General features: G+C 35.9%; 1 protein-coding gene, 2 long non-coding RNA genes and 1 other non-coding gene across 5 annotated transcripts; 1 reads left to right on the top strand and 3 right to left on the bottom strand.

Annotated features, from left to right (window-relative positions):
* Positions 1-1,090: 1,090 nt before the first annotated feature.
* On the bottom strand, positions 1,091-2,465 carry LOC145092435 (uncharacterized). 2 transcript variants are annotated; one of them, XR_013702547.1, is made up of 3 exons: positions 1,901-2,465; positions 1,487-1,754; positions 1,091-1,366 (listed from the first exon to the last, which is right to left on the bottom strand). It is a non-coding gene; the product is annotated as an uncharacterized LOC145092435 (long non-coding RNA). The 2 variants fall into 2 exon arrangements; XR_013702548.1 differs by having other exon boundaries at positions 1,091-1,530; positions 1,677-1,754; positions 1,901-2,461.
* A 10,187-nt stretch (positions 2,466-12,652) lies between these two features.
* On the bottom strand, positions 12,653-12,759 carry LOC145096409 (small nucleolar RNA R71). The gene has a single exon (XR_013703817.1). It is a non-coding gene; the product is annotated as a small nucleolar RNA R71 (small nucleolar RNA).
* A 724-nt stretch (positions 12,760-13,483) lies between these two features.
* On the top strand, positions 13,484-14,708 carry LOC145095320 (uncharacterized). Its single transcript, XM_079033221.1, has 3 exons — positions 13,484-13,564; positions 13,682-14,155; positions 14,619-14,708. Exons 1-3 carry the CDS (start codon positions 13,484-13,486, stop codon positions 14,706-14,708), a joined length of 645 nt encoding a protein of 214 aa, XP_078889347.1.
* Positions 14,709-23,267: 8,559 nt separating this feature from the next.
* On the bottom strand, positions 23,268-23,813 carry LOC145094472 (uncharacterized). The gene is made up of 2 exons (XR_013703373.1): positions 23,702-23,813; positions 23,268-23,620 (listed from the first exon to the last, which is right to left on the bottom strand). It is a non-coding gene; the product is annotated as an uncharacterized LOC145094472 (long non-coding RNA).
* Positions 23,814-26,121: the final 2,308 nt, after the last annotated feature.

Below are 26,121 nucleotides of genomic sequence, written 5' to 3'. Positions count from 1 at the left end.
TATTTGATATTAAAATTATTCACATTGCATTAATCATATAAAAATTTTCTATTCTTTTAGATAAACAATAATTATATTTCTATTATATAAAATAAATCTTTATTCTTATTAAAAAATTATATGTCTACATATCGTTTTAATATAATAATGATTAACATATTTTTATTGCAAATATAATATTTTATAATAAAATATATATGGAAACAAAATAAAATAGTAACATATATGAGTTTAATCATTATTGTTGAAAGAATGTGAAAGAAAATCTACCAATGTTTAAATATATAAAAAAAAGATATATAAATAAAACAAAAAATGATGCATACAGTAAATAAGTAAAATAAATAATATTTATGAGATAATATTTATTGGGAAGATGCCACAATTTGACTAGACTTTTTACAAAAGCCTAAAAAGGAAATAATAAAAATTAATTAATATAGGTCAAAATAGAAATGATTTTATATGGTGTAGTTTAGAAATGAAAAGCCATATATATATATATATATATATATATATATATATATATATATATATATATATATATATATATATATATATATATATATATATATAGGGCCGTGCTAAGCACGACCCAGGGAGGTATCTTTTGCAAATTCTATAAATGCTAGACACACGGAGATGACCACATAATAACAAAAATTTTCAAACTACAATGTTATAAAATAAATAAAAGTAGGATGTAATATAAGAAAATACTTGAAAATGCATTGCTATGTCTTGCGTTTAGGTGTATTTATAAAATGAAGCTAATACAAACATGAAGATAAAATACTTATAAATGGTGTGAGTAGAGAACCTCCAAATAGAAATGTATATATGGAAAAGATCAATGGACATAGGCTTGGCAACTTTTCTAAATCAAAAGGCTCGTCCAAATTTGACATTATGAAAGCAATAGAATACTTTACCCCTGAAGTAAATGCTCCCCGACACTTTAATGTATTAGTTATGTTGGAAAAAAACAAGTTGTACTATACTTCATTTGTACCGTATAAAAAAGGTGGTCCAAGGTCAAGCATGTCTAAAACCATGTATCAGAGTCAAACCAATCCCACCTGCAACAAAATGAAATTACAATAGAGTAGATTCACCAAGCTTGAAAGTTGACCTAAATTAGGTATTCCCCTCTTTCTAAAACAATTGTAATGAATTTGATTAGAAAGATAAATACAAAATAAATGGGAATATCAAAATTTATACTTCCACTTACGTAGGGTTGGAAACAAGTACATTACAATACTTAATACAACACACTCGCTACTTAAAGTAGTATATATACATAAATTCAACTTGACGAATTTTTGACGAGCTACTTGACTTTAGTCTTGAGCGGTTCACTCTGCTGGTTTCACCACCGTTGGACAAAAAAATAAAAAAAGATGAATTTCTAATTGTGTAAATTGAAACATTTTTGATGGACATTGTAGTACATAAGGAGTTAATGGAACAACAAAGAGCTAACCATTTCAATTTAGATGAACTTGCGATTCTTACCATCGAGCAAAACTGAAATGACAGAGTCCGACATGTCGTGAACACAGGCACCCAGAAAACAAAGTAAAAATAAAAAATAATATTAAATTAGGTTGTAAATAAAAAGAATAATAAATTCACAAGATAGAGGGGGAAGGAGAAGTTGAAGACGGTCATACCCAGCAACGAGCGATCGAATAGAGTCTGTCTTTTGATGAACATATAGATATTGCAATTCGATCTATATTCATGGGCATCTGTGATTCCTCAAAGATAAAAACAAAAACCAAAATAGGGAAAAACAAAAGAGTGAAGTTAGAGGAGATATTGTTTAATTTCAACATCATTCATGAAATACAAAAGCAAGATCAGTTATGGAGAATAAATGAAACCCACGAATTACCTCTTCGACTCATAAACCCTATAGATGAAAGAAGATGAATCAACATCCTTTCCTTCAGATCTGAAATTCTCCTGCATAGATGGGAAATTGTCTTTTTCTTTGTCCATTTTCAGTCCCGCTTTGACGAACTCTTTAAAAATTGGTGACAAGAATTTCTATAGCCGTGTATTAGGAGCGATGTTAGTAGGAAAGAAGCTAGACTCGTGTTCTTGAAACCGTCTTGTAGAGAGAAAAAAGAGGAAGACTGAAGACGATGTAAAATATATAGTATATGTAAAATCGAAGCTATGGAGAGAAGGGAGATAGAAGCGGTGGTGGACTGCAGGTGTTAGAGTTAAAGCACTGGTTTGATGACTCATTCAAGCTATGTTAAGACACGTTGGTCTACAATGATAAATAAATAAAAGTACCTCTTTTTTTTTAGTGGAGGAAGTTTTCATCAAAAGAGAGGATAGATAAGTGGAATTCCTTGTTGAAGAAGCTTTGGAACAGTTGAGTCTAAATGAAGGATGACATAATACCACCTTTAAAGAAAAAACAAAAAAAATACCTTTAAAAACACACGCTGAGTGCACTCTAAAATCCCACAAAATTTGTTGAAAAATCCTTAGAATTCCTAAAAAAATCAAACATAATTCCTAAACCTCCCCACCAACCCCACTTTCCTTAGATTCTAGAGTCATGGGCGTACTTATATATATAAGATATATATATATATATATATATATATATATATATATATATATATATATATATATACCAACACTAATCTATTTTAAAAGTAATTTAAATTTCAAAAAAACGTCCTCATAATTTTATTAAGTTTATATATTTTGCCATTGATATCATTAAATAAACTAACCTACATCTTAAACCCTAACCCCACCAGGAACCAACCTTTACCCTTCTTTTTAGGGGGTGTTTGACTTAGTTTTTTAGAGGTCAAAAGTTCTTTTTGAAAAAGTTGTAAAAAGTCAGGTTTTCCTGACTTTTCCAAAAAGTTAATTTTTTCTTATATCTAAAATCCAAAAATATCTTTTAAAAGTGTTTTTACCAAACATATTTTATCTTTTATCTTTTATCTTTTACTTTTTCAAAAGCTAAAGCCAAACACCCCATTATTCTCCTTCACTCTACGAAACTACCTCTTTGCTCGGCCTTGCTCTCTCCTCCATCCACTACAATCGGCGCCTGAAACCTTGAGTACATATTGAAAAATTCAGGCGGTGTGTGGACGTTTTACTATACATATAAGATGAGCGACATTCGAATGTCCGAAACCATGAAAGGTTTTCTGAAAAAGATTTGAATAGCGATTTGGTTGAATTCGTTTTGTGAAAGCAAAATCCAAGATTGAAAGTGAACAATATTCATCGCCTCCCTCTTCTTCATCCTCCAACACGAGAAGAAATTGATTAGTCAAGGTGTTATCTAGGGTTTGTTTGGATGAAATCAGTTTAATGGGAGACTCATTATATTGTTTGATTTCTGGTTTGATTGTATGGTTTGAATGAAAATTGAGTCTCGTTTTGATTTTAGATTTGATTTTCGGGTTTGATTTTAGATTTTTTTCCTGGTTTGGTTGGATTCCATGTGGTTTATTTTCCGGTGGGAGGGGTTCAGAGGCGGTGTTCATAAATCTTTTCAATCCTTATATTTTCATCGATGAATACTCTTTTTTTTTCAACCTTAGTTGGAATGAAGAATGTGACATCATGAACTGTAGACTTATTGGTCTGTTTTACTTAAACATCTCCAACGATACGATGTAAACATAAGGAAATACCGATGATACATACGTGTGCATATGGAGATACTGGTATGTAGTTTTTTTCATTTGCTTTGTTTTTCTGGTAAGTTAATGGATCCGGAAACAAAACTGAACATAGATAGATGGAATGGGGAGGCATTTAAAAGTTGTGGGATAAAGGGAGGTTGTGAGTTTTGTTTAGAATTAAGGATGGTTAGGATATTAGGGATAAATATTCTAAACCATAGGGACCGTTTTTGTAATTTGATGTAAAAGTAACTGTAGTGATGCGTTCATTTTCTATTGATTCAACCCATATATATATATATATATATATATATATATATATATATATATATATATATATATATATATATAGGAAGAGGTTCATTTGAGACCAAAGGTATTTTGTGAGATAGAGGGACCAATTTTCAGCCTTTGATAAAAAATGATCATGCGATTGACAAAAGAACATAATGAAGGTTGATTAAGGCGCCTCATTATTTAATTAGGGGCTGTTTAGTCAAGTTCACAAAAAAGGCTTATTAATGTCAAAATTATGTCACATTCTTATCAGGGGCCAACCAAACTGAGATTGATTCAAGTTGTTATTGGAATAAAGATCGATTCCAACAACCGATCATGAATTTGCAACGATTTGAAAATTATTTTAGCAAATCTATTACCAAAAATCAATTGTATCTGATGATGTGTGGAAGCCATATATTGAAATTGATTTCAGCAATCGATCGCCAAGATGAATATTTGTGTAAATAAATCATTAATTCACGATTGCCAAGATTAATATTTCTACAAATAATGTTGATTCAGTTGAGTTTTGTTGGAATCGATTCACAAGCCCATGATTAACATAGGTTCAAGTTATTATTGGAATTGAGATCGATTCCAACAATCGATTTACACTTTGTAACGGTTTTGAATAAATTTTTAGCAAATCTACTAACAAAACTCAATTGCATTTGGCGATGAGATCGAAAGCTATTTATTGAAATCAATTTCTGCAATTGATTGCCAAGATGAAGATTTTTGCAAATAAATCATAAATTCACGAACTCACGTAGACTTGATGAAGATTTCAGTAGTCGGTTAGCACTTCAGATCATGTTTAGCAATCAATCATCACTTGATGTCATATTTAGCAATCGTATCAGATTCATGAACTTACATCAATTGATGAAAAATTTAGCTATTGATCTTTACTTCACAACCTGTTTAGCAATGGACTGTAATGTACACCACAAATTAGGAGGAATAGTCAAATAATTCAAGAATACGTAATCCCATTTCAACACACGTAGACTTGATGAAGATTTCAGTAGTCGGTTAGCACTTCAGATCATGTTTAGCAATCAATCATCACTTGATGTCATATTTAGCAATCGTATCAGATTCATGAACTTACATCAATTGATGAAAAATTTAGCTATTGATCTTTACTTCACAACCTGTTTAGCAATGGACTGTAATGTACACCACAAATTAGGAGGAATAGTCAAATAATTCAAGAATACGTAATCCCATTTCAACACATACTAATAAGTAGGATATATAGAATTGTATACTAACATGTTTAGAATATTACACATTTAACATTGAAATTTATAGAATAATTAGAAATTTAGAATAACACACATTCATATTTTTAAATAAGATAATGTACTTTGTGGAAGTGCTAGGCCTTCATATGGTGCAAATATGTAGAATATAATACTCACATATGTAGAATATTATGCATTCACATTACAAATTCATAGAATAAGAAGAATATTAGACATTCTCATTTCAGAATATAAAGAAAGTTATACACTTAAACATATATCAATACATATTCACATTTCAGCACATAACAATGTACATAATATATAGAACTGTATACTAATATATGTATAATATTACACATTCTACATTAGAATATACAGAATAATTAGAATATCACACAGTCATATTTAAAAATAGGATATTGTACAGTACAAGGCCTTCAACTTGTGAGAATATGTAGACTATTGTGCATTCACATTACAAATTCATAGAACAAGTAGAATATTAGAGATTCACATTTCAGATTACGAAGAAAGTCATATACTGAAACATATATCATGGTATATTCACATTTCCTTCTATTTCTTTGACACTGGAATTGAAAATTCCAATTCATGTAGAGTAGATGTGAAGTGCAATAAAAAAGAATAGATTTATACGAAGAATCGAAATATGAATATGTTGAACTAAATATTCTTGATAGCTTGATTTGATTTCTTTGTTTTGGGAATGAAATATGATCGAAAGCTAGATTCAGGAACATAACCAGAATCTTAAGGTTGAAAATTTGAATTGGAGTGAATAAACGGTTTTTAAGGCTGGTTCTTTAATCGCATATCTCTTCTAAAATTAGAATGAGAATAATTGCAGTGTTTAAAATCAGCATGAGAGGAATCTGTATGTTTAAAGAAAAATGTAATCTGGATTTACCATGTAACGACCCAATTTTCAAGACAAAAAATTTCTTTTTAATTAACTGACTCATAAAACATTCATAAGAAAATAATGTGAAATCACATCATCTCATAAAACAATGTATCATGTCTAAAAACCCAAGTCATAAAATAAGAGCATGTCGGAGTACAATCCAAAAATATCCATAGTGCGGAAAACAATGAGTGTGCGTATGATGTGCCACTACCGTGCCAGCTCCTTCCCCTTCACTGAAGAGGTACCTGAAACCAAAATTGTAAATTGTAAGCACGGAGTTTAGTGAGTTACCCCATCGTACCACATACCATACAATCACATAACATACACATACTGTTAGGCATATCAGGGTGCCCGACCTACCCCTTCGGTCCTCTCGACCGGATGCTGCCTAGCATACCTAGGTGTTGGCCTCCCCTTCGGTCATCTCGACCGGATACTGCCTAGCATATCTGGGTGCTGGCCTCCCTAGCGGTCCTCTCAACCAAGTACGACCTAGCATACCTGGGTGCTGGCCTCCCTTTCGGCCCTCTCGACCGGATGCTGGGGACTATTTTACCACTCTACTACTACCACATAGCATGTAACACATAACCATATTCTATCTTGTATGACTGGGTATAACCACCCCCTTTGGCCCTATCGATCGGTAACCTTGGGGACTATCTCCCCTACTGCCACTAGCATCTAATATCATATCATACTAGCTCATAACATATCAGGTAGTAGAAAACCTAGATGAATATCACAAAGGAAATCATCTAACATACAACTCCTACTGGTGGGTCGACATTGTGGTCGTAGACCCACCGCTACTGGAAGGTAACTCACCTCGTACGAGTAGCTGCTAATAATCTGTGCGGGAAACCTCTGTCTGCTGCTGCTCCGGAAATCCTCCGGCTATAATCCCCACAAAACACTCAGTCAGAATCTGATATTTACTCTTAGGGTAAAATGACTATTTTACCCCCAACCAAGTCCAAGTCAAAGTCAGCTTCCAGTTGACCCAACTCGCCGAGTCCCTAACCCTTTATCCTTCCTTGTCCATGACTCGACTCGTCGAGTTTAGCAATGACTCGACGAGTTCCTCCTCTATATGAACATCGAATGAACCTTCATCCGACTCGCTGAGTTATATGAACAACTCGTCGAGTTCACCTTCGTCTCATGAACAAGTTATGTCCTTGACTCGCCGAGTTGTATGAACAACTCGTCGAGTTCATCTTCAACCATAAGGAGATTGCCTTAGACTCGCCGAGTCTATTCTAGCACTCTTCGAGTCCCATGAACTCCAAGTCTAAGGCTAAGTCCAATACGTTGGGTCACTCCTTCGGACCTTCTACAACCCTTCTAACACCCAACTGCATTCTTTTGACCCTCAACAGATATGAGACTTTATGCCTTGGACTCGTCGAGTCCCAAGAACGGACTCGCCGAGTCGATAACGTCCATGCCCTATTTCCTCAATTTCTGATGTACAACCTTTGACCAAATGATAGATCCAAGCCCTTAAGCTTGATCTAGCATGTAAAGTTTCGAGCTTTACGTGCATGCATGGGACTTTTAAGCCTAAAAGGCTCTAAAATGGCTCTTATGTTGCATGGGACCTTCATTGGGTACAAAAGCAACCCAAATATGCTTTGTTACTCCTCCAAAGACATAGATCCGAAGTCTTGACCACCAACCATGTTTGTAATTATGGTTGGCCACCTCATATGGCTTAAAAAGCCCTAAATCTTCCCCAAAAAGGGACCTAACAACTGAACAAGCAAAGTACATACTTTATACCTTTCAAAGACTCAAAATGATGCACTAAACTCGAATCCTTCAGTCTCCTCTTGATCCTTCTATGCTCTTCCTTCTTCTTTGTGAACAAAACTACCAAAATCACCACAAAAGCCTTAAATCTTTGATATTTGCATATTTAGCCTCATAATAAGTATAGATTTTTATCATTTATTAGCTAATTAATTGCATATCATGGACAAAAGATACTTAAAAGTGTTTGAATTGTGTTTTGAGTTCCAAAAGTGAAGCTCGGAAGCAAAAGGAAGCAGGAGAAGCGGTTGGGAGCTCGGGAATTGAACAAAGAAGAAAACCACTAAAAACAACACCTACTCTGCGATTAGGGTCGACTACTCAGCGAGTCTGATCGAAGAATTGAGAAGATAAAGACTCCGTGACTTATCATGTACGGGAATCAATGGATGGACTCGGCGAGTCGGCAATGGACTCGACAAGTCGTTTCGCATTTATAAAGATAACTTCTCAGATCGACATGTAAAGTTTCGAGCTTTACATGCATGCATGGGACTTTTGAGCCTAAAAGGCTCTAAAATGGCTCTTATGTTGCATAGGACCTTCCTTGGGTACAAAAGCAACCTAAATCTGCTTTGTTACTCCTCCAAAGACATAGATCCGAAGTCTTGACCACCAACCATGTTTGCAATTATGGTTGGCCACCTCATATGGCTTAAAAAGCCCTAAATCTTCCCCAAAAAGGGACCTAACAACTGAACAAGCAAGGTACATACTTTATACCTTTAAAAGACTCAAAATGATGCACTAAACTTGAATCCTTCAGTCTCCTCTTGATCCTTCTATGCTCTTCCTTCTTCTTTGTGAACAAAACTACCAAAATCACCACAAAAGCCTTAAATCTTTGATATTTGCATATTTAGCCTCATAATAAGTATAGATTTTTATCATTTATTAGCTAATTAATTGCATATCATGGACAAAAGATACTTAAAAGTGTTTGAATTGTGTTTTCAGTTCCAAAAGTGAAGCTCGGAAGCAAAAGGAAGCAGGAGAAATGGTTGGGAGCTCGGGAATTGAACAAAGAAGAAAACCACTAAAAACAACACCTACTCTGCGATTAGGGTCGACTACTCAGCGAGTCTGATTGAAGAATTGAGAAGATAAAGACTCCGTGACTTATCATGTACGGGAATCAATGGATGGACTCGGTGAGTCGGCAATGGACTCGACAAGTCGTTTCGCATTTATAAAGATAACTTCTCAGATCGACATGTAAAGTTTCGAGCTTTACGTGCATGCATGGGACTTTTGAGCCTAAAAGGCTCTAAAATGGCTCTTATGTTGCATGGGAGCTTCCTTGGGTACAAAAGCAACCCAAATCTGCTTTGTTACTCCTCCAAAGACATAGATCCGAAGTCTTGACCACCAACCATGTTTGCAATTATGGTTGGCCACCTCATATGGCTTAAAAAGCCCTAAATCTTCCCCAAAAAGGGACCTAACAACTGAACAAGCAAGGTACATACTTTATACCTTTCAAAGACTCAAAATGATGCACTAAACTCGAATCCTTCAGTCTCCTCTTGATCCTTCTATGCTCTTCCTTCTTCTTTGTGAACAAAACTACCAAAATCACCACAAAAGCCTTAAATCTTTGATATTTGCATATTTAGCCTCATAATAAGTATAGATTTTTATCATTTATTAGCTAATTAATTGCATATCATGGACAAAAGATACTTAAAAGTGTTTGAATTGTGTTTTGAGTTCCAAAAGTGAAGCTCGGAAGCAAAAGGAAGCAGGAGAAGCGGTTGGGAGCTCGGGAATTGAACAAAGAAGAAAACCACTAAAAACAACACCTACTCTGCGATTAGGGTCGACTACTCAGTGAGTCTGATCGAAGAATTGAGAAGATAAAGACTCCGTGACTTATCATGTACGGGAATCAATGGATGGACTCGGTGAGTCGGCAATGGACTCGACAAGTCGTTTCGCATTTATAAAGATAACTTCTCAGATCGACATGTAAAGTTTCGAGCTTTACGTGCATGCATGGGACTTTTGAGCCTAAAAGGCTCTAAAATGGCTCTTATGTTGCATGGGAGCTTCCTTGGGTACAAAAGCAACCCAAATCTGCTTTGTTACTCCTCCAAAGACATAGATCCGAAGTCTTGACCACCAACCATGTTTGCAATTATGGTTGGCCACCTCATATGGCTTAAAAAGCCCTAAATCTTCCCCAAAAAGGGACCTAACAACTGAACAAGCAAGGTACATACTTTATACCTTTCAAAGACTCAAAATGATGCACTAAACTCGAATCCTTCAGTCTCCTCTTGATCCTTCTATGCTCTTCCTTCTTCTTTGTGAACAAAACTACCAAAATCACCACAAAAGCCTTAAATCTTTGATATTTGCATATTTAGCCTCATAATAAGTATAGATTTTTATCATTTATTAGCTAATTAATTGCATATCATGGACAAAAGATACTTAAAAGTGTTTGAATTGTGTTTTGAGTTCCAAAAGTGAAGCTCGGAAGCAAAAGGAAGCAGGAGAAGCGGTTGGGAGCTCGGGAATTGAACAAAGAAGAAAACCACTAAAAACAACACCTACTCTGCGATTAGGGTCGACTACTCAGTGAGTCTGATCGAAGAATTGAGAAGATAAAGACTCCGTGACTTATCATGTACGGGAATCAATGGATGGACTCGGCGAGTCGGCAATGGACTCGACAAGTCGTTTCGCATTTATAAAGATAACTTCTCAGATCGACATTAGATATTCTGGAACCTTTCTGGAGAAAATAGCTGCAATTGGAGAGTCAGAAGAACCCTAGAGAACGAAGATACAACCTAGAATTCAATTCCGAAGGAGATTTGAGGCAAATTCTCATCATTCTACTTAATCTTTTGTTTTCCATTATGGCTAGACAATTAGAATTCGTTTTATTGTTGTTAATTACCTCAATCATGAGCTAAAACTCTTAAACTTCTATTTGGGGATACAATATTGATACTATGGTTTGATTTGTTGTAGGATTAATTCGATGTTGGTGATTTTGTTGATTTTAGCTTGTTAAAGAACCTTGTGTGTGAATGATAACTATTTTTCTGTTAATAGGAAGATAATTAATTAGTATGAACATCTTTTAATTGTCAACCTCATGTGCTTATGTTACCACTTCATCATATGACTAGGATTAATGAACATGAAACTAGAATTAATAAGAAAAATAGGTAAATTCATGTATGAGCTTGTGTGATGACCATCAACAAGAAGTTAACTAAAGGACCAAATTAGTTAGCTATTACAAGTCTAAATTAACCTGAATAAATAATCTAGTGAATCAAATTAAATTAGACAACTGATCACTGTTTGAGTTAGTTTGTTCTATAAGGATTAGTGCAGCGAACGTGAATCTAATCACTTGAGTCGGTAACCGATAGAAGAATTAATCCATTACACTATTAACATAATATCAACCATAGGATCAATTGAGTTGAATTAAACAGAAGTCCTTCCCATTATTGAATTTAGTTAAATATTCTTTTCTAGTTTTTAGTTTAAGTGATAGTTAGTAAGTTTCTAGTCTTGTAAAACTAGAGAAAACCCCTACTTATTAATTAATTTAGATAAAATTAGTCTTTAGTTTTAATTTACCGTTCCCTGTGTTCGATACCCTACTTGTTTAACTGTACCACAATTGATAGGTTCACTGCCTTTGTGTGTTCATTTTATAATCAAAAGTAGGTTTAAAACGAAGTGAGTTTACACACATCAAGTTTTTGGTGCCGTTGCCGGGGAACGATTCTAAATTAGCATTAATTTCTATTTTTATCGATCCTTTGTGTAAGATTTCTCTTACACAAAGTTAATTCTTAGGTAATTTAGTAATTAGTATAAGTTTTAATAAAAATCCGTTTTAATAAGTAATTATAAAGTTTTTCTGTTTTTGCCTTGAACTCGCCGAGTGCACTCGTGACAACTCGACGAGTCCATCGCTGTTTACAGTTTTAATTTTTATTTTATTTTTGTTCTTTTTACACATTTTTTCTTGTTTTGTTTACAGTTGTTTCATGACCCAAGGATCTGATACACCTCTGGTCCCTCCTCTCGAAGACCCGGAATCCGCACTAAGGAGGAGCAAAGGAAAAGCCGTTGGAGAATCCATTTCTTCAAAGAATTCGCCACTAAAGAACCTCAAGTCTGTTTTCAGCAAGAAGAAGAGCAGCAAATCAGGAGCATCCAACGCCTCTTTGACAATCAAAGACCCGATTAAAAAAGACACCGAGTACGAGACTTAGGAAGGAGAAGAACCTACATACGAGCACGAATCCGATTCTGAGGACGATTTAGCTATCACTATGGCTAATATCGATGAAGTCCCCATGGGGGAATGGAAGAAGAGGATGTGCGATGACACTGGCCCAGGACTTGTGCAGCCCGCAATTCCCGCAACTACTACTTTTCAGCTTAAGGGTCATATCCTCGCTCAACTCAAGGAGATTCCCTTCTATGGAAAAGACCACGAAGATGCCTACAAACACTTGGATGAAGTAAATGATGTGGCTGACTACTTCAATGTACCAAATGTGCCACGCGAGACCCAACTACTTCGTATGCTTCCAGTTACATTCAAGGGTGATGCAAAGGATTGGCTCAAGTCACTTCCTCCCGGGTCGGTCACCACATGGGCTAAAATGAAAGAAGAGTTCATAGACCATTTTTGCCCGCCTTCCAAAATAGCCAAGTTGAAGAAAGCCATTGCCAGCTTTGAGCAACAACCCGGAGAGTCTCTTTATGAGGCGTGGGAAAGGTACAAAGGTCTTCTCAGAAATTGCCCACACCATGACCTTAATAGCCAACAAGAAGTCTCCATCTTCTATGATGGAGTCAATGTTACCACAAGGCAATTACTTGACTCGCAAGGCCCACTCACAAAGAAGGCACCCCCAGTAATCAAGGAATTAATTGAAGAATTCTCTAAGCATTCTAGAGAGTACCACAACCCAAGAAATGAAGTAAGTCGGGGGGTAGTGAACTCGGCCAATGATGGCATGGCAGCGATGATGGCTAAGCTCGATAGTTTAGATAGAAGGATGACAAAAATGGATCAAACAATCCATGTTATTCGAGTTGGATGCGAGAACTGTAGAGGGTCTCATCTCACAAAGGATTGTGACTTGGATGAAAATGGAAACAAGAAGGCGCAAGTGTTCTACTCAAGCGGGGACAAATACGACGAGAATTGGCGGAAACCCAAGAAGGAATGGCTCCCGTACGAAGAATATAAAAGGGAAAATGAAGAGAAATACAAGTAGAAGGAGAGGGGTTTCTATCAAAAGGAAGAACCGGTCATGGAAAAGAGAGCCGATTTAGAAGAAATGTTCACTAGATTTATAGCCGCGTCCGAGAAAAGACACAATGATCATGATGCTGCAATACAAGAGACTAGAACTATACTTAGGAATCAGCAAGCATCTATTCTCAACATTGAGAAACAGCTAGCACAACTTGCACATCAAGTGAACAAGAGGAGGCCAGGAGAACTTCCGAGTAAAACCGAGAATAATCCAAGAATGGAGAATGTGAATGCTATAACCTCCAGCTATGGAAATTTTTTTACTCCTATGACCCTTGCACAGAAGGTTTCAACAAAGGTGCAAGCAGAAACAACAGAAGAGTCGAGTTCAGCTAAACCCGACTAGACTCGCCGAGTCCCTCTAATGGACTCGATGAGTCTATGCCCTGATGACAAATCTGTTGTTTCATCATAGCCCTACAATCCTCCTTTGCCATTCCCAATCAGAGCCATACCTGATGAAAAGGTTAGAGCATATAGAGCTTTCATGGAACATGTCAAGACCCTTCAAGTCAACATTCCATTTGTGGAAATGATGCTTCAAACACCCAAGTATTTTAACTTGCTAAAGGGTCTCTTTGCTGCTAGAAAAGATTTAGCTGAAGTCGCGGAGATAGTATTGAGTGAGCTACCAGAAAAGAAGGGCGATCCGGGAAGCATCACAATTCCTTGTCAATTTGGAAATATACTTGCTACTAAAGCGTTGACCGATTCGGGTGCAAGTATTAACTTAATGCCTTTTTCTTTCTTCAAGAAGCTAAATTTACCGGAGCCAAGGCCTGTGAATATGAAGATCCATTTAGCGGATAAGACGATTATTCGTCCAAGAGGTGTTTGTGAAGATCTCCTCATTAAGGTCGATAAATTTATATTCCCCGTGGACTTTGTGGTACTTGATATGGAAGAAGACCCCGAAATTCCAATTATTTTGGGGAGATCATTTTTGAATACCGCATGCGCATTGATAGATGTATGCGAGTCCACACTAACATTGAGGGTAGGAGACGAGTCAGTAGTGTTTAAAGCTCTACCAGAGATTAAGAAAGAAGAAGGAAGAAAAGAAGCAGTCTCATTCATTAATTTGGATGATGAAATACTACAAAAAGAACTTGCACTCTTGCAAGAAGAAGATCCAAGTAAGTTTTTGCTATCTTCTGGAGGAATTGATGACGTTGACAAAGACTTGGAGGAGATAGAGAAGCTGCTGAAAAGGACCGATTTAGAAAACACAGTGGGATGTGAGGAATACGCTCCGACTCGCCGAGTCGCTGTCGAGTCCATTCGAAAATCTCAGCAGCTTGGACGATTTTGATCTGCTTGTTACCAGCTCCCTGCATGTTCTGGACATGAAGATTTTCCCTAATTCTTTAGAAGATCAAGTAGCAGAGGAGGAATGGATGGTGATTTTCAAAATGTTGAAGCAGCATGCCTCGATACAATAATGCAAGAAGATGAAGACATTCCACTTGAAGATGAGGGGAATGTAGCAGTTAGGAAAGATGATGCTGATAACCCATTCATTGAGTCACGTAATACCAAACCTCGAGCCCGAGTTTTCACCAACTATGAAGTAATGAAGTTTAAAGAAGGAGGGGTGCAAGAGAATAGGGTAAAGAAGAAGAAGATGAGGAAAAGGGAAATTCATGCAGCTGAAGATGATGCTACAAGAAAAAAGAGAGAAGAATGGAGACGGGCCTACAAGAAGAAGATACACGCTTACAAGACAAAGTATAAACCGCAAAAGATTAGGCGTGCATTCCCGATGCAGGAAAATGAAGAAACGTAGATGGGAAGGAGTCCAACTAACGACTCCTTAAAAAGAAGCGCTTGGCGGGAGGCAACCCGTTATTAGAGTTTGCTTTCTTTTATCTTTCTCGTTTTAGTTTTATTTGATTTCCGTTTTAGGATTTTATTTTCGTCTTCTAAATCATCAGACATGACTGCTTGGGAGTGCGTATGGGCTAAGTGTGGGGTGGAATGAATTTCTTTTATGAATACATGACAAAATGATATAAATTTTGAATTGATTGTAAGTGACTCGCTGAGTCTATCCCTGACTCGACGAGTCTCTTCGGATCCCAGATAAGTTTAAATTCGCGACCAGACTCGCCGAGTCTGGCCCTGACTCGACGAGTCGATTTTATTTATAGAAAAAAATTAATTAAAAATAATTTTTACATATGGTAAAACTAGGGTTTTTAACCTTAATGAGATCATATTTCCCCCTTACTCGACGTGCGCCTCTCTTGTTTTCTCTCTCAAGCATTCATCAAGTTCTTTACTTTTTCTTCAAAATTCTCGAATTCTATCAACAAAGGTACTTAATTTCTTCCATAATTCTGTTAAAGTCATGATTTTTAGATGTTCTAAGGTGTCAATTTCATAGAATACCCGATTTTGAAGTTTAGTGAATTTTTAGGGTTTTGATTTTGTATTAATTGTGTTGTTTTGGATGGTTATTCTTACTCTAATACATCTTAGGAACGTCCATGGACAAAACCCTTGAAAAAAATTTCAAGTTTTATGGTCCAATTTCGACCGACCCGTCGATTGACTCGCGCAGTTCATACGACTCGCCGAGTCGTTCATGGACTCGACGAGTCCAGTCGGGTACCCTGACGGAATTTGTTTTGATGATTTTCTGTGTTTTTTGGGTTGTGTGCTCTTTGTTTTGCAGGGACCATGTTTTCAAGAGGGCAGAGCTCAAGTGGACACCAAGGGGATTTTCCTTGGTTGAATTTTCCTCCGATTGAATTTGCTTCAACAATGACAAGATGGAAGAAGAAGCTGGCTGAGGTCAGGAAGAAGGAGGTTTATGTACCTAATAGGGTTGACTGGGATTGGTTAAAGAATGTTCAGTACGAAGAAGATTTGGCGCATTACCTTTTGAATGAATTTACTTTTGATAGGGAGACAATTATTTGTGATGGATGGAGCCGGGTTTTCAGAATTCAAGAACCGGTGTATCGAGAACTCTGCTGGGAATTTCTCTCCACGGTATCTTTCCGAGGAGGAGATGATTGCTACCACCCCGCGAGTTTTAGTTTTTGTCTTGGGGGCGAATTCCATCAATGTTCTGTCATTGATCTTGCATGCCGGTTGGGAATTTACGACCGACCATTGGTCACTACTGCTATCTTTCGCGCCTTCTTGGAACAATCTTATAAGGTGTTCCCCGATGGTGTTACAAGTACTGGTTGGTGGAACACAATCGCCAACAAATTATATATTCCGAAGTCGGCTCAAGAAGGGAGCATTAGGTCACCCACACACTGTCTCATACACCGCCTTGTCTCCACTACAATAAATCAAAGGAAGGACGACGACAAGGTGTCCAACCTTGACGTATTTTATCTTTTGAGTATCATCACGCCCGACACCTTCTGCAACATTCCATGGTGTTTGGCCTCTTACTTATCGGAGGGTGTGGTCAAGGATCGCAAAACCTCCAAAATTAATGGTGGCATGTTCGTGACCCGGCTAGCCAACTCATATGGGTTGATGACCCGAGGTGCATGGAACTTGATGACAATGATTCCTGCCCCTCCCTTTAATCCCATTCTTTTTTGGAGGGCAAGAATTATTGAAGATTATGGCGGGGGTCATTATGCTATCCCGCATGACGATCCGGTGGTCGTGCCCGAGGCACCAGGTAGGAGGGTTAGATCGCGACGTGAGCAGGAAGTGGAGGAGGAACCGCCGGTGATTCCGGTGGACAATGATGAAGTACCAATGGATTGGTACAATGTCGAGATGAGGCGGTTACAAGACCAAATGGCGAGGGGTATTAATTTTAGCAATGAATCCCACGTGCGGCTTTTTGACCATTTCCATATTCCACACATTGATAGGGGTAACTTCCCCTACATACCATCTTGGGATGAGATCATTAATGCAAGGCGGAGTGGAGCTGGTGGAAGCGGGGCTGTGCATGGCCATGATGAGGAAGAAGATGATTAGTTTTTTTTTGTTTAATGGAACAATTTTCAATTTATTTTTGTTTTGTTTGGTGTGTTTGAATTTTTAGTTAAGACTTTTATTTTTATGCTTGATGTTTTATTTGCCTTGATGACTTTCAGATTTTGGATTAGGAATGCTTGCATAAAGGGTTTAGAGTTTGAGAGAGAAAGAAAAAAAAGAGTGGAAAAGAATCAATAAAGGGCAGAGTTTAGAGTTAAGGTGTCGAGTCCGGTCCTAAGGGACATGAGTGAATAATTCTAGAAGTTCTGGGAAGTTCTTGAGATTTATCAAAAGTTGGAACAAGTGCAGAACGTGAATTTTTCCACCCAGCGGTTGACTCGCCGAGTGCAATTGACCAACTCGACGAGCCACTCATTTTTATACCAAGAAGACTGCTGATTCGATGCTGTTGAACATACCACTTGACCACTTATTCTTCCCGATCAATTCCTGAAGATTTTACACTATTTTTCCAGTATATTTGGAGCTGCCCACATGTGATTTGTTGCCCAAGACGTGGATGAGCTGTTTCCATGTCTAAAGTCAATTGAAGATGAAGTTGAAGAAAAGAGATATCGACCTAGCGACTGCTACCCCAAGGGAGTTTGTTCTAATTCTCTCTACATTTCATGTTTTTATGTATAACATGCAATGAGGACATTGCATAAATTAAGTGTGGGGTAGGGGGTTGATGTCGTCTTAATAAATGTAGGATCCTAATGTCCTAATTTAGGTTAATTTTTAAAATTGCTGCATACCAAAAATGTGACTTAGGAATTAATTTAGAAAATTTTGGTAAAAAGTAATTAGGATTCCATGTTAGAATTGTGTTAATGATTGCATGAAAACCCAAATGTTTAGTTGAGCCTATATACGTTCTAGTGCATTTGTGGCTTCCTTATTCCGGTGAAATCATGGGACAAAAACACGACCTTGCTCAGCCCGAAGGATGCAATATGTTTAGCATCGTGTACCAGAAATGTATCCAGGAAAATTATTATCGTTAGCCAATAAAGGTTGAAGTTGAGCTCCCTTGCTTAAGCATGTAGGATTTTGAGTGAAAAAGTGAGGTACATGTAAAAAAAGAGAGAATTGAAAGAAAAGTTTGAAGAATTTTGGAGCAACTAAAGTGAAGATCAAAAGATCAAAATTCCAAGAGTTTAAAAATGGAAGATACCAACAAATCAAACAACAAGGTGGTGAATTCACAGAAATCAAAGATCAAATTATCAAGGAAGTGAAGAATTCAAAAGAGCTCCATAGTGGTATCATAAATTGTAATTCTAGATTATGTATGCTTGGGTTGCTCAACTAAAAATACCTTGAGGATAGGAGGTTTTCTATGGATGGATTCGGAGGGATGCATAAAATGAGCATTGTTCGGGATAAGTGGGCGAATGTTTATGAGGATTGTGAGTATTTGGAGTATGGGGGGTTATTAGGAAATTTTTTAGACACAAATGCATGCGTTGCGGTCTTGGCATAATGGCTGGGTTAGATTGGAGTTGTCATATGTGATTCTAATGTGCTAAAATTCAGTTTTGCTTGGGGGCAAGCAAAAGTCAAGTGTGGGGTATTTTGATATTTGCATATTTAGCCTCATAATAAGTATAGATTTTTATCATTTATTAGCTAATTAATTGCATATCATGGACAAAAGATACTTAAAAGTGTTTGAATTGTGTTTTGAGTTCCAAAAGTGAAGCTCGGAAGCAAAAGAAAGCAGGAGAAGCGGTTGGGAGCTCGGGAATTGAACAAAGAAGAAAACCACTAAAAACAACACCTACTTGGCGAGTAGGGTCGACTACTCGGCGAGTTGAAGGACCAACTCGCCAAGTCCAAGGTCTAAAATGAAAAATACTTAAATAAATTACATACCAAGAACCAGGTGCTACAATTTACCAGTTCTTCAATCGAGACTGCAGACCAAGAAAAAAGAGGGATTTTTAGTGTTAACCGAGGAAGAGGGTTTTGTGCGTAAGAAGAATGAAAAAAGGTTTGAATCACGATGCAAATCAATTAATTCGAAGTTACGGTATTGACCCTCCGTCTCCTTCATTAATACCAAACTATCATGTATTTACGTAAAATGCCACCGCTTCTTTCTTCATGTGTCTTGATTTAATTTAAGCCCTAGATCAAATAGATGAATGGTTCAGATCATGTCTCCTTGTCTCACAAAATCTTGTTGTCTCATCTGAACCTAACCCTATAAGTTGTAAGTGGGCTCGGGGTTTTGCCAACAGATGACGTTTTTAAGGGCCAATATTTGTTGACTCGGTAATCTCGTGCTTTATAATAATCACGAAAGTATCAGTTTATATATAACTTAACCTATGTTTTAAATTTGAAATTTTGATTTACTTATTTATAAATTGAAAATTTGATTTACTTTAATCATACCATGTCCTCATACTTTATATTTCTAGATCCTTTCATAATATGGTATATTATGAAAGGATTTGGAAAGTATAAAAGTATGAGGACGTGAAATGATTAAAGTAAATTAAAATTTCAAATTTAAAATAGAAGTTAAATTATATATAAAATGATTCTTTCATGATTGTTATAAAGTATGAGATTACCGAGTCAATAAATACTCCATTTGAGATTCACCGGTTAAGCATTGAAACTGATTCCAATCTTCAGTTGAAACCATTGAGTTGTCTGATTTTATAGATTTAGGTTGATCAAAATTTTTGGTCAAGTCTTCTTTAACTCGTGCAAGATATATTTTAATCATATATTGTTTAGATGACACCTTATTAGTCTTGGCTTTTAAGATTATGCTATTTTCTAAGGAAAAAAAATGTCTTGATCCTTCTCTTTATTAGAGAATTCCATCTAGGCTATATATATATATATATATATATATATATATATATATATATACACACATACACACACTCACACACGCGCACGTACACACACACACATATATATATATATATATGTATATATATATAATGATTACTTCTGATTGATAATTCACATATTAATGACCAATATACTTAATAACAATTTTGTAAAAGTCCATCTAGTTGGCTGATTAATTGACGCATAGACGCTAGGCGGTCTCCAGCCGCTTAAGATTAGTGCTAATATGTCATCCTAGCTAACCTTGGTCCTAATCGATCAAAAATTGTCAAGAAAATTGAAAGGTCAAAATATATTAATAAAATAATCAACAAAATTAAAAAAAGGTAAATAATCAATAAAAAATGAAAATTTTTCAAAGTTAAAGCAAAACGGTAAACAAAAAGTCCTAGTTCACACATCTTATCAGGTTTCTTTGGGGATTTTTTTTTTCTTTAGAAAAACTGTTCTGACTACTTATTGTTGCTTCACGCAGCATATCCGTACCATTTGGCATTTCGTAGTTGTTTGTTTTTTAGAAGACTTCTGACTTAAAAACTATTATGCGTGTGATGCGTGACACACACTAGACAATCTTCCAATCACTTCTCATTTTTCCTTAAGTTAAATTATTCAACATGGATTTGTTTTTTTTTTCAATGTGTTTATTATATTAATAATATTATGAATGATATTATAAACAATTCGAGTATATTTTATGTAATTTCAAATAATTTTAAAATCATTTCGTAAATTTCATATAAACATTTTTTGTGTTACATTGTCCATAACCAAATATTAATAAATTAAAAAGTTAATCACTAGAATTATCAAATTTATTGAAGCTAACCGTAAAAATAATAATTGTCTTCAAAAATTATAAAAATAAACATATTTTTCGCTAAATTAACAATTTTATTTATTGTTATTTAGCAAATAGTATGTTTACTTATTTTATATAAACATTTTTAAAAAACTTATCATCAAAATGATTTTTTATTTGATTAGCATATATATTATTAAACTAAATAAAATATTGATTTATATTTATTTTTAAATATTATATAGTTAATTTCAGTGAATTACAACAGCCTGTAGACATAAAAAAACAAACAACTTTTTTATTACAGTCTACAACCATTTGATCCACCTGTTCTACTCTACTGTAGAAGGTTGATGATGTGGTCCGCAGACTTTAGGTGTTTTCGCTTCGAAAAAACAAACACCTTAGTCTCTACTCTCTTTCACTGAATCGACATTAGTTTTTTTGGTTCTCTTCACGTCTCCGGTTAATTCCCTACGCCGTTTTATCCCTTGACCCGGTCGACCAACTATTGCTTAATTACTAGTCAATATTCACATCATATTTCTTCGGATTTGATATTATTGATGATCATTCACATCTTAACCACCACCTACAAGCAATCATTAGATACTTCTATGTTTAATGTACATTATTGTTATTTACCTATGAATATCATATATACAATTCAGGGGTTGTAGATAAAATATAGACAAAACTGCAAATTCAGTCCCTGTGGTTTTCAAAAACCTTTGGATGGAGTCCAAAAAGTTTTCAACTTGCATCGAAGATCCAAAATCAAAGTTTTTCTGGGTTTTTGGTCCTTGATACACTTGAAAAGACGATTTTACCCTTTTCATTTTATTTTTGTATTTTCTTTATTTATTTTGATATTTAAATAATTAAAAAAAAACTAAAATCTCTCTCTCTCTCTCTCGTTTGCATCTTACCATACAAATACCACCCTTCCTCCTTCTTCTTCATTCACGACCAAGAAAATCCACCAGAGGTGGAGTCGTTTTCCCGACCACCAAGGCAACAACAACCCAAACACACCCTCCTTTGTATCTCCTGCCCTACTCTAACCCCTGTCACCTTCCCATATATGCCTCTCGTCGTTCTCGTCAAGCCGAAACCCGGACACAATAGTAGGAGGCTGCCAGAGCAACCTTTGCCACCCACTGCTTGTGGTCGCCATTACCCTCCTACCACCACAAATTTTGACCACTACCAAACTATCCCCCCTCCCTCTTCTTCCTCGTCGTGTGCTGCCAGAAGCAAAGGGAATGAGGCAGCGGAGCTGCTATCGCTAGCCACCCGTCACCGACCACCACCTCGTTGCCGCTACTACTGTGAACCATCGCTACCTCTGAATGCTGCTTCCGTCGACCCTCTCTGTCCAACCACCACTCTACTTTGAAGGTGATTGCCTTCCCCCTCTTATTTGCTTCGTCCGATCAAGACAAGAGACTCACTGTGATGAGATTGTTTCCAATCGATGTGGGTGCTTTGCGTTAGAATGTGTGTGTGTGTTTGGGTTTCAATTTCTTTCTATTGCTTGATTTTGGTTTTGTTCATCAATTTGGGGATATCAAAGATGAAGTCCATGAGATTTTTTGAGAAGAGAGAGAGAGAGAGAGAGAGAGAGAGAGAGAGAGAGAGAGAGAGGGAGGGAGGGAGGGAGGGAGGGAGGGAGGGAGGGAGGGAGAGAGAGAGAGAGAGAGAGAGAGAGAGAGAGAGAACAATGGGTGAGGTGGGGATACTTTTTTTCTTTTTTTCTTTATTTTTTAATTAAAACAACATTAGAATAATTATGAAAAATACAAAAAATAAAATAAAAGGGCATAATCGTCTTTTTAAGTTTTTTTGGACAAAAAACCTAGAAAAACCTTGATTTTGGACCTTCCATGCAAGTTGGAAACTTTTTGGACCCCATCCAAAGGTTTTTGAAAACCACAAGGACCAAATTTGCAGTTTTGTCTAAAATATATCTATACTATTTACATATAAATATCATATATAAAATTCAGGGGTTATAGATAAAATATATCTATACTGGTTTCCGTTTTTTGAGAAAAAAAACTTTATACGTTTTGATATACTTTTTCTATAGATAAAAAATGAAACTTAATGGACTTTTATAAAGGTTTTCTAAATAATAAAATAATTTAACATTGTTTATTAATTAAACCTGATCGGTTACGTGTAACCGTTTTTTCTATTTTTCTATAAGTTTTGGTATAACTTGTCCCTACACCATCTATTGAATTTGAACATTTTCTACGCTCCTCCTTTTACCTTCTATTACTGAAATGCCACTATGATGTTTATCACCTAATTATGTGGATCACATGGATGCTATGTATTCTTACATTCTTACATATTAGTGTCTTAATAGACGAGATATCATTATCTCTTAATAGACGAATTAGCATTGTAAATTATTCTTTACCTTTGTTTATTATTCATATGTGGATTATAAGGAATCAATCCCACCTACGTACAAACCTAAACACAAGTACTATGGTGGGCCTTGTAATCGCTGCTGAGTTTTGCTAGCATCGTTGGCAATGGATTGAAAGGGTGATATGAATTCTCCACTATTTACAACACACGAACAAGTACACAAAGAGCATACAGGAATCAGATACCCACGACAATGTCCAATCGGGATACATTCTTCATTGCTTTTACACAAACAACGGGCATATGAGACTTGGAGGAGATTCAGCATACCTGTAATAATATATATGACAACTACTCCACTCATTGAACATCACAATAATACATGAAACCAAAATGAGAAGAGAAATGAACCTGAAGTAGAAATCAAAATCAAAAGGAAGATTGTCATTTGCAATGGAACTAAATGTATATAATATTGTATCTCCCTTTTATTCACTCATATATGGCTATAGCCATGGCTTATATAGAGCTTCTACTTATTCCTTCCATTGAAGTTTAATATAAAAATAACTGCAATGAAGTCACATTTGTTAGGTATGAATTCAAGTGCAAACTAACAAGAAATGTAGATAAAAATAAATGCATTTGATATTTAATAAGGTCAAATGCTTCAACTTCTATTAGTAACACAAAAAATTTCTAATAACAACTGAAATCAAACATACATATGAATAGGGATGAGCATCGGAACCGGGTATCCGCTTTTGGAACCGGAACCGCCTCGGAACTGCCGGTTTTGGAACCGGAACCGCCTAAGGCGGTTCCGGTTCCGGTTCTCATTTTTTCGGAACCGCTACCCGCTGGGTACCCGCCGGAACCGGTTTATATATATATATATATATATATATATATATATATATATATATATATATATATATATATATATATATATATATATATATATATAAAGGTGTGTTACTTAGACCGGTTTAGAATATATTGGTCCGATTTTGTCCGTCTTTGGTCCGAATTGATTTAATTTGGATCGAACTAAATTGCGGTTTTGTCGAAAAAAGTTAACAAAATTAATGCGACCGGGTTACCTGCTCCCGGAACCGGAACCGCCGGTTCCGGGACTGGTTCCAAATATTTAGGAACCGCCTAGAGCGGTTCCGGTTCCGGTTCTAACTTTCTAGGAACCGCCGGTTCCGGTTCTGGTTCCGGTTCTCGCCAAATGAGGCGGGTACCCGTCTACGCTCATCCCTACATATGAACGTGTTTGTATATAAGTCTCGTGGGGATTTATATCGCCTAACATTTAATAATCCTTTACTATAAAAAGACTAAAGTTTAGAGGGAAAAATCAATGGGCATTTATTTCGTTGACTTTGATAATTTTTAAGAAAATATAGATGTTTTCTTTTTGTATTTAAAATTAATTTGTCTACATATGTACTCAAATTTAGCCTCATGTAACGTACCCATTAATTAGAAGCTCCTACAATTGATTTAGCAAAATATGCAATTTATACATAGTTGATGCAAAAAATAAAAAATAAAAAATCCTAGAACAAATTAAGGATGCAATCGAGTGCAATGAATTAATCGACACTTTCAAGCTCGGTTTGACTTCAACTCTACTCGATTAGTTAGTAAAATAAATAAAAATACATTAAATTGCAATAAAAATACAATTAAGATCATAGGCTCTACTCGATTCGCATTGATTTAGAAAATATTAATAAAATAAAAGGTAAAATAAATATAACTTAGCTCGATTAAGCTCATGAGCTTCACGATCAGAACATTCCAGCAATAAACTTGATTAACAAATTAAGGGTAAAAGTGTAAATTTAATTGAGCTCGATTAAGCTCATAAGCTTCACGAGCCGAATATTTTAATACTCAACTTCGACTTAAATCGGGTTAATTTCCATTATTTTTCAAGTCAGTGTCGAGTATCTCATGAGCCTCGATTCGCTTACACCCCTAAGAACAACCATCATCTAAACCTCCATCCATGATGAAATGTATCAATCTCAAAACTAAAAATGTAATAAAAATAAAAAACGATTTTCAGAATAATTCCATATGAGATTAGATCAAAATGACACGTTTTCTAGTTTGTAAGGATTAACAAATTGTTTACCAGCAAAGAAACTATTTGAAGAAATATATAAAAAAACATACTATAAGAAGAAGAATCTTTATTTCAAAGAGTCTTCGGATACTTTTACATAAGAAAAATCTTACACTACCTATACATATTCTAAACCTTAAATGTGTCACTCGCTTCAGTGAAATACGATCAGGCACATGTATATTAAGTAAAATAACAACGAGGCTTGAACTTTTTGTTTCTTAGATTTATTGTATAAGGAGTTTAGGTGGTTGGTATAATGGTATTCGGTCCTCCGCAATCCAAACTTGAGAAATAAACAAATCGTTAAACGTCTACCAAGACTGTGACTCGGGAGAACGCTCCGATGCCAAAGTCAGAAAACAAGACAAGCTAATATTCGATATAGATCGAGGGAAATGCTTGAATTACGTACCCCTTGCATTTTGAAATTAGATCCCTTTTATACTCGGGTGCCTAGGGAAATGGAGACGAAGGTGGACCGGGCAGGTGCCCGTCTCATCGCCATTAATGCACCTTGAGGCCAAGAGTACAAAAGCAATGAGTGGGAAGCGTAGCTAGTCTTGTCATTATGAATACCTGAGTTACACTATCTTCCATTGGGTAATTACATGCTGTCGTATGTCATTTCCTATGCTCCTTTGATCTGATATCTTCAAGTGCTTTCTCATAACATATTTGGCTATTTAAG

This window comes from Lactuca serriola, chromosome 3 (genome assembly GCF_051521515.1).
Source record: "Lactuca serriola cultivar US96UC23 chromosome 3, Lser_US96UC23_V15, whole genome shotgun sequence".
Classification (NCBI taxonomy): domain Eukaryota; kingdom Viridiplantae; phylum Streptophyta; class Magnoliopsida; order Asterales; family Asteraceae; genus Lactuca; species Lactuca serriola.
This window is presented reverse-complemented; position numbering and strand designations above follow the sequence as displayed.